At 41.3% G+C, this 17,385-nt stretch overlaps 1 protein-coding gene across 1 annotated transcript; it reads right to left on the minus strand.

The window, feature by feature from the left end:
• Positions 1–383: 383 nt before the first annotated feature.
• On the minus strand, positions 384–8,209 carry LOC140816048 (uncharacterized). Its single transcript, XM_073175115.1, has 5 exons — positions 7,674–8,209; positions 6,472–7,565; positions 1,653–1,957; positions 977–1,508; positions 384–904 (listed from the first exon to the last, which is right to left on the minus strand). Exons 1-5 carry the CDS (start codon positions 8,207–8,209, stop codon positions 384–386), a joined length of 2,988 nt encoding a protein of 995 aa, XP_073031216.1.
• Between the last annotated feature and the right edge of the window lie 9,176 nt (positions 8,210–17,385).

A 17,385-nucleotide genomic window follows, 5' to 3' on the forward strand; every position in this document is an offset into this window, starting at 1 on the left:
ATAGGCAGCGCAGGTGCGGCGCTGCCGCCCGCACCGACGCCCAACTTCTCCGACACGAACCTCTAAAAACGACTTTTCTAGACTTGATATCCAACCTTTTTTTTATTCCACTCAATTATTATGAATTTTAACAACCAACTTCTTTATAAAATCAAGCATAAAACCATCACCAAAACTTGTCCAATCCCATATTCATCAACAACTAGGCCACTATAATTTCTCTAACCCATTGACAATAACATGAACTATAATCAACACTAAAACTTGACCATATCAATATATATGAATATCCCATAATCATAACACATGAAATCACTGATCAATGAACAATAAAACTTGGGATATTACAATCTCCCCTCCTTATAAAAATTTCGTCCCCGAAATTACTTACTATCAAATAGATTTGGATAACGTTGCTTCATTTCCTCTTCCGGTTCCCACGTGGCCTCTTCAATCACTTGATTTCTCCATAAAACTTTGACAATGCCAATATCTTTGTTCCTTAACACCTTAACCTTACGATCAAGAATTTGAACCGGCTTTTCATCATAGCTTAGGTTAGGCAAAAGTTCCAATGACTCGTACCTAAGAACATGAGATGGATTCGCAATATACTTACGAAGCATGGATACATGAAATACATTATGAACTCGGTCCAAGTCCGGTGGTAAAGCAAGACGATAGGCTCGCTCTCCAATCTTATTTAGAATTTCAAATGGTCCAATGTATCGAGGACTTAACTTACCTTTCTTGCCAAATCTCATAACTCCTTTAAGAGGAGCTATCTTGATAAAAACATGATCACCAACCTCGAATGCCAAAGGCCGTCTTCTCACATCGGCATAACTTTTCTGTCTAGACTGAGCTGTCTTCAATCTTTCTTGAATTAACGCCACAACATCTGCTGTTTGTTGAACCAACTCAGGGCCCAACATCTTTCTTTCACCTACCTCTTCCCAATACAAAAGAGATCTACACTTTCTTCCATATAAGGCTTCATAAGGTGCTAAGCCAATGGAAGACTGGTAACTATTATTATACGTGAATTCAACCAATGGCAACTTGGAATCCCAACTCCCAGGGAAATCAATTGTGCAAGCTCTTAACATATCCTCAAGAATTTGAATAACCCTTTCTGATTGCCCGTCGCTTTGAGGATGGTAGGCGGTGCTAAAGGCTAACTTCGTGCCCAAAGCTCGATGTAAACTTTTCCAGAACTCTGATGTAAACCTCGGATCACGATCTGACACTATAGATACCGGTATACCATGAAGTCTCACAATTTCTTGAATATATACATCGGCATATTGATTCATAGAATATGTTATCTTGACAGGAAGAAAATGCGATGATTTAGTCAATCGATCAACAATCACCCAAATAGAATTGAAACCTTTCTGAGACCTTGGCAATCCAACCACAAAATCCATTGTGATGTGTTCCCATTTCCATTGCGGTATAGGCAAAGATTGCAATAATCCCTCCGGTCTTTGGTGTTCACTCTTAACCTGCTGACAGGTTAGACATTCAGAAACAAATACTGTAATGTCTTTCTTCATACCTGGCCACCAATAAAGACGTCGAAGATCTTGGTACATCTTGGTACCACCAGGATGTACAGAGTATGGCGCCGTGTGAGCTTCTATGAGTACCTCTCTTCGTATGTTATCACCAATAGGAACACATATTTTACCTCGAAAGGTAATCAAACCATCACGATTCAATCCAAATTCAGAAACTCCAGATAATTCTTTATTCCTTTTTAACTCCAATAACTGAACATCAGAATGTTGTTCCTTCAAAATTCGATCAAACAAAGTTGAGCGGAGAACTAATGTAGATAAACTAGCCACTGTCCCTGAAGATACCAATCTTATCTCATTCCTTTGCAAATCAAGCAACAAAAATTTAGAAATCATAGCATTTAATTCTGAACTTGACTTGCGACTCAAAGCATCTGCAACCACATTAGCTTTACCAGGATGATAGCTAATGGTACAATCATAATCCTTGACAAGTTCTAACCATCTCCGCTGCCGCATATTCAATTCTTTCTGTGAAAACAAATAACTCAAACTTTTGTGATCCGTAAAAATTTCACATTTCTCACCATAAAGATAGTGTCGCCAAATCTTTAATGCAAACACCACAGCTGCTAACTCCAAATCATGAGTAGGATAATTTTTCTCGTAGTCCTTTAACTGACGAGAAGCATAAGCTATCACTTTCCCATGCTGCATCAGTACAGCACCTAACCCCAATTTTGAAGCATCTGAATAAACCACAAAATCTTCAGTACCACAAGGAAGTACTAACACAGGGGCAGAAGTCAACTTATCTTTTAACTCTTGAAATGCTTGTTGACATGCTATAGTCCACTCAAACTTGACTGACTTACGAGTTAAACTCGTCAATGGCAATGCTATCTTTGAGAAGTTTTCTATAAACCTTCGATAATATCCTGCTAAACCCAGAAAACTTCTCACATCTGAAACTGTCTTTGGAATGGACCATTGTTGAATAGACTCAATTTTAGAAGGATCTACAGAAATTCCTTCCTTAGAAACAATATGGCCCAAAAATGCCACTTGTTCTAACCAAAATTCACATTTCTTGAACTTTGCATATAATTGTTTTTCCCTCAACAAGTTCAACAAAATCCTCAAATGATCTCTATGAAGTTCTCGTGTCTTAGAATAAATCAAAATGTCATCAATAAAAACAATGACAAAGGTATCCAAATACGGTGCAAAGACATGATTCATTAAATCCATAAACACTGAAGGAGCATTGGTTAATCCAAAAGACATCACCAAAAATTCATAATGTCCATACCTCGTTCTAAAAGCAGTCTTTGATATATCCTTATTTCTCACCTTTAATTGATGATAACCAGACCGAAGATCAATCTTCGAGAATACTATTGCTCCTTGCAATTGATCAAAAAGATCATCTATCCTTGGCAAAGGATATTTATTCTTAATAGTTACCTTATTCAGTTCACGATAGTCAATACATAATCGCAATGATCCATCCTTCTTTTTCACGAATAACACTGGAGCTCCCCAAGGTGAGAAACTAGGACGGATAATGTAGTGACCCGTTCCAGAATCACCTACTAATCAAAAACTAAGCATGCAATTAACCTAATCAATTATAATCAGAGATAACAGCGGAAAAAGTCGACAACTATAATTATACAACCCAATCGAAGTCTAGAATAACTCAAAATAAAATATCCAATACAACCATATCGAATCAAAACAATACCGATAAACTAAACCAACCAGCTACTCAACGTCCTCCTCCTGCTCCTCCTGAGCTGTCCAACCTGAGGCCTGCCCCGTGGGAATGGGGTGTCCAAGAATAAACAAAACCGAGGACGTGAGCGATAAGAACGCCCAGTACAAAAGTATGAGTATACAGACCTATATGAAATGCACATGCTATGATCATGATACCGGGGTAGTCAAGAAACAGGAGTCACAAAAGGATCTCAACAATGCTCAGTCTAGAGGCGCCGAGTGGATAGTGCCGCGCGGTCCAACCTCTGGGTCACTGCATCCACTACAAGACAGACGTGGACCTAAAATGTCCCGGACCACCGAAGCCCTCCCGACCCGTCGGCCACTGTGTACTCTCGGTGTCCATGCGTCCACAAGACAGGGCTGAGCGGCCCCAAGATATAGCTTATCTCGAAAGAGATACAGCTCAACAGTAAAGGCTATCTCGAAGAAGATACGGCTCAACATGAAATGCAACGTGCAGTAATAAACGTGACATAATAGCATGCGTCATATGACATATATCAATGCACCACATACTCATGCAACACATATATGAATGTATACTCAACCAGGATATCTCGGATAGTACTTTCGTACCTCTATCACAGCAATCCTAATCCACTGGAACAACCAGACAACAGGTCTAATCCAAGCCTATTCATCAAGTGAAAACCATCACTAAACTTATCTACCAGACTTAACTAGATAATCCTGAGATAAATACTGATAAAATTCCAAACCTTCGTCCGTCGCTAGCCCGCTGATGCCGCTAGCTCCCAACTAGAGCACAGCTCTGCTACAAGACCAGCAGCTCCCCGCTAGTGCCCAAATCTCGGAAAAAGACTAGAACCTGTCAGAAACGACTGAAATGCTATGGAACTCTCTGAATTGGCGAGTCAAAATGAGGAAATCCGACCACTATTTATAGGCCATGTTCGGATCCTCCGAACACCACTTCGGAACGTCCGAACGCTACGTGTCCATTGGCTCTTGACAGCTCATGATCGGATCCTCCGATCATACACTTCGGACCGTCCGAACATGCACGTGTCCAGCTGCTCTTGACACCTCATGATCGGATCCACCGAACCTACACTTCGGAACGTCCGAACTCCCACGTGTCGATCAACTCTTGACACCTAATGATCGGATCCACCGAACTCACTTCGGACCTTCCGAACTCTTCGTTGCTACCGAACCATCTTCGGTCCGTCCGATCATGACCACGGTCAAAATTACACCTTAAACCTTCTTAATCACCATTACTCCGTTAATTACCCAATTTGGAATTCGGGCTACTACATTCTCCCCCCCTTAAAACGATTTCGTCCTCGAAATCAGGCTTAGAGAATGAACAAAACGAAACAACTCTCCATGCGCTCTAACCAATCCTCAGCATCATCGGGAGTCTCACCACCAACTAAAGGCTTAGGCCCCATCTGAATAAAACGATGCAAATCAAAACGCCTAGGACCATCCCGACGATGACGATGCTCACGATGACGTCTACGATCGTCCTGGTCACCCCAACGACCTACACTCCCCTGACTACTCTCATCACCAAAGTGGTCAGCCATCGCTACAACATAGAATAGGGGAAACTAGTAAATTGGTCAACGGAAATCCCAAAACAGAAATCTATATCCCAAAATCGTATGCATGCTCTGATACCATAAATGTAGTGACCCGTTCCAGAATCACCTACTAATCAAAAACTAAGCATGCAATTAACCTAATCAATTATAATCAGAGATAACAGCGGAAAAAGTCGACAACTATAATTATACAACCCAATCGAAGTCTAGAATAACTCAAAATAAAATATCCAATACAACCATATCGAATCAAAACAATACCGATAAACTAAACCAACCAGCTACTCAACGTCCTCCTCCTGCTCCTCCTGAGCTGTCCAACCTGAGGCCTGCCCCGTGGGAATGGGGTGTCCAAGAATAAACAAAACCGAGGACGTGAGCGATAAGAACGCCCAGTACAAAAGTATGAGTATACAGACCTATATGAAATGCACATGCTATGATCATGATACCGGGGTAGTCAAGAAACAGGAGTCACAAAAGGATCTCAACAATGCTCAGTCTAGAGGCGCCGAGTGGATAGTGCCGCGCGGTCCAACCTCTGGGTCACTGCATCCACTACAAGACAGACGTGGACCTAAAATGTCCCGGACCACCGAAGCCCTCCCGACCCGTCGGCCACTGTGTACTCTCGGTGTCCATGCGTCCACAAGACAGGGCTGAGCGGCCCCAAGATATAGCTTATCTCGAAAGAGATACAGCTCAACAGTAAAGGCTATCTCGAAGAAGATACGGCTCAACATGAAATGCAACGTGCAGTAATAAACGTGACATAATAGCATGCGTCATATGACATATATCAATGCACCACATACTCATGCAACACATATATGAATGTATACTCAACCAGGATATCTCGGATAGTACTTTCGTACCTCTATCACAGCAATCCTAATCCACTGGAACAACCAGACAACAGGTCTAATCCAAGCCTATTCATCAAGTGAAAACCATCACTAAACTTATCTACCAGACTTAACTAGATAATCCTGAGATAAATACTGATAAAATTCCAAACCTTCGTCCGTCGCTAGCCCGCTGATGCCGCTAGCTCCCAACTAGAGCACAGCTCTGCTACAAGACCAGCAGCTCCCCGCTAGTGCCCAAATCTCGGAAAAAGACTAGAACCTGTCAGAAACGACTGAAATGCTATGGAACTCTCTGAATTGGCGAGTCAAAATGAGGAAATCCGACCACTATTTATAGGCCATGTTCGGATCCTCCGAACACCACTTCGGAACGTCCGAACGCTACGTGTCCATTGGCTCTTGACAGCTCATGATCGGATCCTCCGATCATACACTTCGGACCGTCCGAACATGCACGTGTCCAGCTGCTCTTGACACCTCATGATCGGATCCACCGAACCTACACTTCGGAACGTCCGAACTCCCACGTGTCGATCAACTCTTGACACCTAATGATCGGATCCACCGAACTCACTTCGGACCTTCCGAACTCTTCGTTGCTACCGAACCATCTTCGGTCCGTCCGATCATGACCACGGTCAAAATTACACCTTAAACCTTCTTAATCACCATTACTCCGTTAATTACCCAATTTGGAATTCGGGCTACTACAGATAAAACCTTTATCTAATAGCTCCTGCAATTGATTCTTTAATTCTTTCATTTCAGTTGGAGCTAATCTGTAAGGAGCCTTAGAAATTAGAGCTGTACCTGGAATTAAATCAATAACAAACTCTACCTCTCGATCAGGTGGTAATCCAGGTACATCATCATCAAATACATCAGGATAATCCTGAACCACATCAATATCCTGTATCTGTATTTTACTTTCCTTTCTTGTATCCAAAACTGAAGCTAAATAACCAACACAACCCTTATGCAACAATTTAGTAGCTTGAAGGCAAGAAATAATAGGGATACTTAATGAAGAGGTACCACCCACAAATAAATCCTTCTCAATATCATCTGCTAAAAATTTTACTGTCTTGCTAACACAGTCAATCACAGCACGATAAGCAGACAACCAATCCATACCCAATATCACATCAAATGCAACCATTGAAATTACAATTAAATCTGCATACAACAATCTTGATCCCATCAACACAGGACAAGCCTTAATTATACTATTTGTCCAAATTTCTTCCCCAGAAGGCAACACAATATTAAATTGAACAGACACCACAGTAGGTTCAACAGATATAGTATGCATAAACTCCTCAGATATAAAAGAATGTGTTGCACCTGTATCAATTAAGGTAAGTGCTTCTTTTCCCAAAATGAAAATATTACCTGATATGACTGAAGCATCAGGATTTGCGCCCTCCTTTGTCATTGAAAAGATTCGACCTTGCACTTTACCTTTTCCAAAAGAAAGAGGACAGTTATAAACCGTGTGTCCAACTTCCTTACATCTATAGCAACGACTGCTGCCAATTAAACATTCTCCTTTGTGTGACTTTCCACACTTGGCACACAATAGTCGATCATTATCTGCAGGAGGCAAAGGAAATCTACTACGCTGATCCATCTTGCCTTTGCCTTTATAACCTCCTCCTCTAACATTCACACTTGAACCCTGACCCTGACCTCTGGCTTGAAAAACTTGTCTCCTCAACTGTCTATCCTTCTCAATCTCGTGCTCATCATGTTCAGCAAGTAAGGCTCTCTCCACAATTTCTTGATAATTCACTACCTTGGACATATGGACATCCCTACAAATTTCAGATTTCAAACCACGAATAAAGTGTTCACCTTTATCCTTGTCATTCTCAGCAATAAAAGGAACAAACACACAACCTTATTCAAATTTCAGTATGTACTCAGTAACAGACAAAGAAGCCTGTCTCAACTCCAGAAACTCTTTCACTTTCTTGGCCTTAATTTCCTTTGAAAAATATTTGGCATGAAATAATTCCTTAAACTCGTTCCACACCAGTTCTTTAACATTAACAGTCACTTTGGTGGCTTCCCACCAAATACGAGCAGCCTTTACCAACATAAACACAGCACAACCAACTTTATCTTGATCAGAAAATTTCAAATAGTCAAAGATGGCTTCCAAAGCTTTGACCCATTCAAGAGCTAATAATGGATCAGGACCACCAATAAAATCAGGAGGATTCATCCTCCTGAAACGATCATACGCACCATTTTCAGAATTATTTGTCGCGCCTTGAATTCTTTCTTGTGCTTGACCTTGAATCGTAGTTTGCATAGTCAATAACTGTTGGATCTGATCACCATGAACTTTAGCTTGATCTTGCAATAACTTAGTAAATTCATCTACTACACGAGTAGTCTTATCTGAGGAAGTAGTACTATCATCCCCTTCAACATTCTTACGCTTGGTAGGCATTTCCTATATAGGTGCTCATGTTAACATGGATAGAATGAAAGAATACATCAATGGCAATGGAATAGAATCAAATGTCAATGTTAAAATCAATAGATGCAGGATTGAAAACATACCAGATTGTCCTAGGCAGAAGAAGTCATATATGGTCCAAAGAACATTGCTCTGATACCAATTGAAACACCCCACTTAAAATTATTTTAAAATGAAATATAACTTGACATCAGCGGAAGCATTTATCGTAAAGAAAATATACTTTATATCCATTGTAACCATTTTCATAAAATACAAACCAAACAATACATAAATTCAATACATCATAAATCAAATACCCACAATACATATAATAAAATACATGATATTTTTAAAACTTTAAATGTTCAACTCACACCAATAAAACATTAACATAACCAAATAAAAGTTGTTCCATTTTCAATAGCTATATGACTTCTTCTCCTTGGACAATCTGCTTCAAATATTTTTATTACCTGCATCACATGAAATAACTGGAATGAGATAAAACTCAGTAAGTAGAGAACTTTACATAACAAATACATATTTATATGGCTTGGCTTGAAATATCTCAATGGCAATGAAAGTGAACAATACCATCTTCAATGAACAATAATGAAAGAATAATATAGATGGTATACCATAGCATGAATATGAAACAATAGCTCAATGATCTATAATCTGTGAATGTTATCTCTGTTAATATATATAAATATATATCGGACTGTGAGAGATAACCATGAAATGAAATGATAGTCTGTAACTTGTAATCTGTGACCTGTGAATATTATCTCTGTTGATATATATAAATATATATCGGACTGTGAGAGATAATCTATGTATAGCATCTCTGTGATATATGAAAATATATACCAGGCTGTGAGAGACACTCTTCATGTGATTGGCCAATGACATGCATGAATTACTATCATTTCCTTGGATTGGAACATATGAAATTCATTGAAACAATTCATCCAACACTTGATATGCACATCGGATTGTAGCATATGGAATTCAATGGGACAATTCATCAAACACTTGATATGCACAAAGGATTGTAGCATATGAATTTATTGGGACAATTCATCAAACACTTGATAGGCACAATAGTTTGCTAGCTTCTTTAACAATGGAATCAATAGGATTCTTGGATCTTTGAATATATAACAATGAATATGGCATAATATAACCATAAAAGAAGCTAGACATCAATAAACATGGCTTGGATACATATATATCATGTGAGCACAAGAAATAGCTTCTACTTACAACCCAATCAACACTTGGTTGCAAAGATGACCTCAATAGAATCCCTACAACAATAAACACCATAAAAACTATGAATTAACATCATATAAACTTAGATCTATAAAGTCAACGTATTCATCTAACCCAACAATTCTTCACAAAACCCATAAATAATTAAGATCTTACCTTGTAGCTAGCACCTAGTCTAGGAGATGCTAAGATTTCCACAAAATCCTTGAACTTGAAGAAGATTTGGTAGAGAGAAATTTTGGGGAAAAAGATGAGAAACGTAGGAGAAAGAAGGAGAAAGAAGAAATGAAAATAAATCTTCAAACCATGCTATAAAAACTCATTCCTAACCTTAAAATCGCATTTCGGAATAGCACTTTTCGTCCAAAAATATCCAGCACCGCACCCGCGCTCAATGGGCAGCGCGGGTGCGACGCTGCCCAGCACGAGGCAGCGCACCCGCGCTGCCTCGTGCAGCGCAGGTGCGGCCCTGCTTCGGCAGGGCCGCGCACCCGCGCTGCATCTTGCAGCACGGGTGCTGCCCTGCCTCGGCAGGGCAGCGCCCCTGCGCTGCCATAGGCAGCGCCGGCGCAGGTGCGGCGCTGCCTGCCCAGCAGCGCTGCCGCCCGCACCGACGCCCAACTCCTCCGACACGAACCTCTAAAAACGACTTTTCTAGACTTGATATCCAACTTTTTTTTTATTCCACTCAATTATTATGAATTTTAACAACCAACTTCTTTATAAAATCAAGCATAAAACCATCACCAAAACTTGTCCAATCCCATATTCATCAACAACTAGGCCACTATAATTTCTCTAACCCATTGACAATAACATGAACTATAATCAACACTAAAACTTGACCATATCAATATATATGAATATCCCATAATCATAACACATGAAATCACTGATCAATGAACAATAAAACTTGGGTTATTACAGGTTGTATCTCACGCCAAAGAATCTTAGAGACACTAGGCCGCTTCCAGCCACTTAACCAGCAACCACCTCGGACCCTCACTGACCTTGGACCATGCCCAGCCTCTTCCTAACCAGCCCAAGCCCTCAGATCAGCCCTCAAAACTCTCCCTGAACGCAACCAAGACCCATGATGCTACAAACTCACGCTCAAAGACTCCTATCCAGCCAAGCCACCACCGAGCCCACCTGACCCTAACCAACCTTGGACCATGCCCAGACCAGACCAGCCCAAGCCCTGGAACCCACGCATGAGCAACCTGAAACAAGGACAGAAACCTATGCACCAAGGAGCTTCCCTTGCGTTTCTTTCGTTTGGCTCGAGCCATAGCGCACCCAGCCGCTCCAGCCCATAGCCCGACCCATGATTATCACCCTAGGACCCTGATGGACCAGCCTTGCTCGTGCCCAGGCCAGCCGCAACCCCTCTTGCTACTGTGATTCCCTACTAGCTCATGTGAGGTGTCCATGCTCCACGGGTCTAATCCAAAGCTGCAACCAAGGAGTCCTAGCCATGATAGGACCATTCCTGACCCTGACCCACATCCCTTAGGACCCAACCCCCAGACTTGGTCGAGCCCCATGACTCCATGCAAACTATCGAATCCCATGCATCATAACACCTTCGGCCCTACCTTGCTTCTTGTCCCAATGTAGTGACCCGTTCCAGAATCACCTACTAATCAAAAACTAAGCATGCAATTACCCTAATCAATTATAATCAGAGATAACAGCGGAAAAGTCAACAAAAATAGTTATACAACCCAATCGAAGTCTAGAATAACTCAAAATGAAATATCCAATACAACCATATCAAATCAAAACAATACCGATAACTAAACCAACCAGCTACTCAACGTCCTCCTCCTGCTCCTCCTGAGCTGTCCAACCTGAGGCCTGCCCCGTGGGAATGGGGTGTCCAAGAATAAACAAAACCGAGGACGTGAGCGATAAGAACGCCCAGTACAAAAGTATGAGTATACAGACCTATATGAAATGCACATGCTATGATCATGATACCGGGGTAGTCAAGAAACAGGAATCACAAAAGGATCTCAACAATGCTCAGTCTAGAGGCGCCAAGTGGATAGTGCCGCGCGGTACACCTCTGGGTCACTGCATCCACTACAAGACAGACGTGGACCTAAAATGTCCCGGACCACCGAAGCCCTCCCGACCCGTCGGCCACTGTGTACTCTCGGTGTCCATGCGTCCACAAGACAGGGCTGAGCGGCCCCAAGATATAGCTTATCTCGAAAGAGATACAGCTCAACAGTAAAGGCTATCTCAAAGGAGAATACGGCTCAACATGAAATGCAACGTGCAGTAATAAACGTGACATAATAGCATGCATCATATGACATATATCAATGCACCACATACTCATGCAACACATATATGAATGTATACTCAACCAGGATATCTCGGATAGTACTTTCGTACCTCTATCACAGTAATCCTAATCCACTGGAACCACCAGACAACAGGTCTAATCCAAGCCTATTCATCAAGTGAAAACCATCACTAAACTTATCTACCAGACTTAACTAGATAATCCTGAGATAAATACTGATAAAATTCCAAACCTTCGTCCGTCGCTAGCCCGCTGATGCCGCTAGCTCCCAACTAGAGCACAGCTCTGCTACAAGACCAGCAGCTCCCCGCTAGTGCCCAAATCTCGGAACACGACTAGAACCTGTCAGAAACGACTGAAATGCTATGGAATTCTCTGAATTGGCGAGTCAAAATGAGGAAATCCGACCACTATTTATAGGCCATGTTCGGATCCTCCGAACACCACTTCGGAACGTCCGAACGCTACGTGTCCACTGGCTCTTGACAGCTCATGATCGGATCCTCCGATCATACACTTCGGACCGTCCGAACATGCACGTGTCCAGCTGCTCTTGACACCTCATGATCGGATCCACCGAACCTACACTTCGGAACGTCCGAACTCCCACGTGTCGATCAACTCTTGACACCTAATGATCGGATCCACCGAACTCACTTCGGACCTTCCGAACTCTTCGGTGCTTCCGAACCATCTTCGGTCCGTCCGATCATGACTCTGTCAAAATTACACATTAAACCTTCTTAATCACCATTACTCCGTTAATTACCCAATTTGGAATTCGGGCTACTACATTCTCCCCCCCTTAAAACGATTTCGTCCTCGAAATCTAGGCAAGAGAATAGAACACCATTGTAATACACTGCAAATATTCTTCATTACAACTGTATAACAATTACATCCCAGGCTGATCCTGGTTCAGCGCAAAAACCTGACCTTGGGCACGAGGTCGAAGATTCGAACTACCCACTGCCTGACCCTGTCTCCTCTGCTGAACAGTCGTCTGGGATCCAGAACCAGATCCTGCTCCACCTCGCAACTGAGGACAATTCTTCTTGATATGACCCATCTCTCCGCACTGAAAACAAGCTCCTGCTGCTAATCGGCATTGCTCCGATGGATGGTTCTTCCCACAATGCGCACAAGAATCCTTCTTCTCACCAAAGCGAACAACACCGCTAGACCTTGATCCAGATCCAGAAGAAGAAGAACCAGATTTCTTGAAAGACTGAGGTCGAGGGCTCAAAACACTCGGAGGTCTAGAAGAAAGAATAGCCCTACCACGCTGGAGACTGATCTCTGCTTGACGACACCGGTTCACCAACCCATCGTACGAAGTAGGATTATCACAGACAGTGACTCGATCAAAGATCTCCTGGTTAAGGCCCTGAAGGAAATGATCGTACTTGGCTTCAGAACTGCCACTGATATGAGGCGCAAAGGGTAACAACTCGAAGAATTTCTGCTGATACTCATCAACAGACATACTCCCCTGCTTAAGGTTCAGGAGCTCAATCGTCTTGGCCTGGCGAAGGGCTGGAGGAAAGTACAGCTGCATGAACGCTGCACGGAAATCGGCCCAAGTCGCTCTACCCTGCGACAGATCTATCGGCGCAGAAGTCGATCGCCACCACCTGCGAGCACGGCCCTCGAGAAGAAAACTAAGGGTCTCCATCTTCTGCTCATCGGTGCACTGGAATGCGCGGAAACAACTCTCCATGCGCTCTAACCAATCCTCCGCATCATCGGGAGTCTCACCGCCAACTAAAGGCTTAGGCCCCATCTGCATGAAACGATGCATATCGAAACGCCTAGGACCATCCCGACGATGACGATATTCACGGTCACGATGACGCCTACGATCGTCCTGGTCACCCCATCGACCTACACTCCCCTGACTACTCCCGTCATCAAAATGGTCAGCCATCGCTACAACATAGAATAGGGGAAATGGTAAAATGGTCCACGGAAATCCCAAAACAGAAATCTATATCCCAAAATCGTATGCATGCTCTGATACCATAAATGTAGTGACCCGTTCCAGAATCACCTACTAATCAAAAACTAAGCATGCAATTACCCTAATCAATTATAATCAGAGATAACAGCGGAAAAGTCAACAAAAATAGTTATACAACCCAATCGAAGTCTAGAATAACTCAAAATGAAATATCCAATACAACCATATCAAATCAAAACAATACCGATAACTAAACCAACCAGCTACTCAACGTCCTCCTCCTGCTCCTCCTGAGCTGTCCAACCTGAGGCCTGCCCCGTGGGAATGGGGTGTCCAAGAATAAACAAAACCGAGGACGTGAGCGATAAGAACGCCCAGTACAAAAGTATGAGTATACAGACCTATATGAAATGCACATGCTATGATCATGATACCGGGGTAGTCAAGAAACAGGAATCACAAAAGGATCTCAACAATGCTCAGTCTAGAGGCGCCAAGTGGATAGTGCCGCGCGGTACACCTCTGGGTCACTGCATCCACTACAAGACAGACGTGGACCTAAAATGTCCCGGACCACCGAAGCCCTCCCGACCCGTCGGCCACTGTGTACTCTCGGTGTCCATGCGTCCACAAGACAGGGCTGAGCGGCCCCAAGATATAGCTTATCTCGAAAGAGATACAGCTCAACAGTAAAGGCTATCTCAAAGGAGAATACGGCTCAACATGAAATGCAACGTGCAGTAATAAACGTGACATAATAGCATGCATCATATGACATATATCAATGCACCACATACTCATGCAACACATATATGAATGTATACTCAACCAGGATATCTCGGATAGTACTTTCGTACCTCTATCACAGTAATCCTAATCCACTGGAACCACCAGACAACAGGTCTAATCCAAGCCTATTCATCAAGTGAAAACCATCACTAAACTTATCTACCAGACTTAACTAGATAATCCTGAGATAAATACTGATAAAATTCCAAACCTTCGTCCGTCGCTAGCCCGCTGATGCCGCTAGCTCCCAACTAGAGCACAGCTCTGCTACAAGACCAGCAGCTCCCCGCTAGTGCCCAAATCTCGGAACACGACTAGAACCTGTCAGAAACGACTGAAATGCTATGGAATTCTCTGAATTGGCGAGTCAAAATGAGGAAATCCGACCACTATTTATAGGCCATGTTCGGATCCTCCGAACACCACTTCGGAACGTCCGAACGCTACGTGTCCACTGGCTCTTGACAGCTCATGATCGGATCCTCCGATCATACACTTCGGACCGTCCGAACATGCACGTGTCCAGCTGCTCTTGACACCTCATGATCGGATCCACCGAACCTACACTTCGGAACGTCCGAACTCCCACGTGTCGATCAACTCTTGACACCTAATGATCGGATCCACCGAACTCACTTCGGACCTTCCGAACTCTTCGGTGCTTCCGAACCATCTTCGGTCCGTCCGATCATGACTCTGTCAAAATTACACATTAAACCTTCTTAATCACCATTACTCCGTTAATTACCCAATTTGGAATTCGGGCTACTACACCCAAAGTTCCAGCATGTTTTCTATTAAATTTTATCATGTTTTAACCAATAATCATTCATATTTTTATCATGTATTGGCGGCATACTCGTTGGATTCAAAAACATTTTTAAAACAAGCGTAAATCATCGTATTTTTGAAAATAAACATTTACCATAAAAGATATCAAACACCTATATTTTTCATGCATAAACAATTAGTCATGCATAATATGATTTGTATGATGTTTAAAAGAGTTTAAGAACGTGCCTTTACGTTTATAACGCTCGAATTTTCAATCGTCAGCGAGGAAGGACGAACGGACGATGAAGAACACAAGCCTTTTTTCTTCCCCAATATTTTCAAAATTTTGTGTGTGTGAGTGTGTGTATTTCGGCTGCTGAAACATGTAGATTACGGGTTGGAAGAAGCCCTAGGTTCTTATTTGTAATTAATTAACATGTTAATGGGATTTGGTTTTGGGATTGCAAGCTTAAGGATAATTAGTCCTACTCAAATTAATTAAATTGGGCCCAATAATAGTTATTTAATTAAAACATAAAATCTTATAAAATCAGTTTCCATAAAATAATATTTTTGATCTTTTAAAACTCCTTGTTTGCCCAAAACCGGCTTCTCGGGAAAAAGCGAGCTCGACTCGTAAAATAATTCGAACTCCAACATTTTTAGGAAAATTAAATAATTTTTAAATCATATTAGGAAGCGTTGTCATTATTTAATAAAAATACATATTCTTGTCTTGGTCGTCTCCGGTATCCTTTCCCCTGCCTATTATCGAATATTCGGGAAAAGTCCTTAATTTAATGTAATCATGTCATATTATCATTTAATCTTGCAATCATACATTTAATCATATGATAATTATTATGCTAGCATTTAAAATCAATTAAATAATACAAAAACGCAATTAAAATAATTTTGCATGCATGCGGTTAACGTATGTTTGTTTTTCGGACGTTATAATTCTCCCCCCTTAAATAGAATTCCGTGCGCGAAATTTTTCTTTGACTTGATGATTGCAAAGCTTAGATTCCCTTATCCACCACAAATAATCCTCTAACTTAAATCTTACTCTTCAATTCGGTCCTCAAAATCTTGAAATTGCAATTCTTACCCAAAAATTTCCCACAGTCGACTACTAAATCCAGCTCAAGTAGTGCATGCACCCTATTCTTCTCTAAATTCCAATCAATTTTACTACCCAACATGCATTTAATCATTTTTTATACAGTATGCAACTAACATTTATATCATGTATCATAAAAGCATTTAAAATAATTTTAGCATATAAAGTATAAAGCAGTAAAAACTCACATACTTGATGCGTGACTTCTTGAGCTTATCGAAATGACAGTGCACAAACCTTTGGGGAAAACCTTGGCTCTGATACCAACTAAAACGACCTCTATTTTTTTTTTCTAATCATAAAGCATAACTTGAAAATTCTAAAATAACAAACTTAGCATTTCTAACAATCATAATAAATTAACAATTGAGATCTCAAGTACATAAAATAAATCTTAAATCATCAACTGACCAAAAGTCCTAAATCGACATTCGAAAAGATCAACTAACAATAAAATAAAGAATAAAAATATCTCTAATAAAAATCATTAGCATAATCTTTAAATCATTTATCTATTAGCTAGTGCGGAAACATAAAGGCCCTCAGTTGTATACTGCTGCACTCGATCCACTCAATCGTCACCGTCTCCCATAAATCATCAAATCCTGTATCATACAAACCTAGTGAGTCTAAAGACTCAGCACGTTCTAAACATGGATAGAAAATAATACATATACAATCATATGCATTAAAAATCATACTTTTATTTAAAATAGCTTTTGGACATAATTAAACCATTTAAAAATAGCTTTAAGCAAATCATTTTAAAAACTGCTTTAATCATCATCATAAATCATATATCATAAATCATTTTAATCATAAAGCTTTCAATCATAAATCATTTTGGGTGAAGTTTGATCCTTGAAGTGACTAGCTTTTATCCTCCGGTCGACTGATCAGTCTTCAGCTCCACATGGCCCATGGGA

Source organism: Primulina eburnea, chromosome 16, assembly GCF_022965805.1.
Source record: "Primulina eburnea isolate SZY01 chromosome 16, ASM2296580v1, whole genome shotgun sequence".
NCBI classification, from domain to species: Eukaryota; Viridiplantae; Streptophyta; class Magnoliopsida; order Lamiales; family Gesneriaceae; genus Primulina; species Primulina eburnea.

Excerpts from the sequence above, each read along its gene's own strand:
- LOC140816048 (XM_073175115.1), bottom strand. The coding sequence starts at position 8,209 with ATGCCTACCAAGCGTAAGAATGTTGAAGGGGATGATAGTACTACTTCC. Across the intron at positions 7,566-7,673 it reads GCTTCTTTGTCTGTTACTGA|GGATGTCCATATGTCCAAGG; the intron begins GTACATACTGAA and ends TGAAATTTGTAG. Across the intron at positions 1,509-1,652 it reads GTGATAACATACGAAGAGAG|GTTAAGAGTGAACACCAAAG; the intron begins GTACTCATAGAA and ends ACCTGTCAGCAG.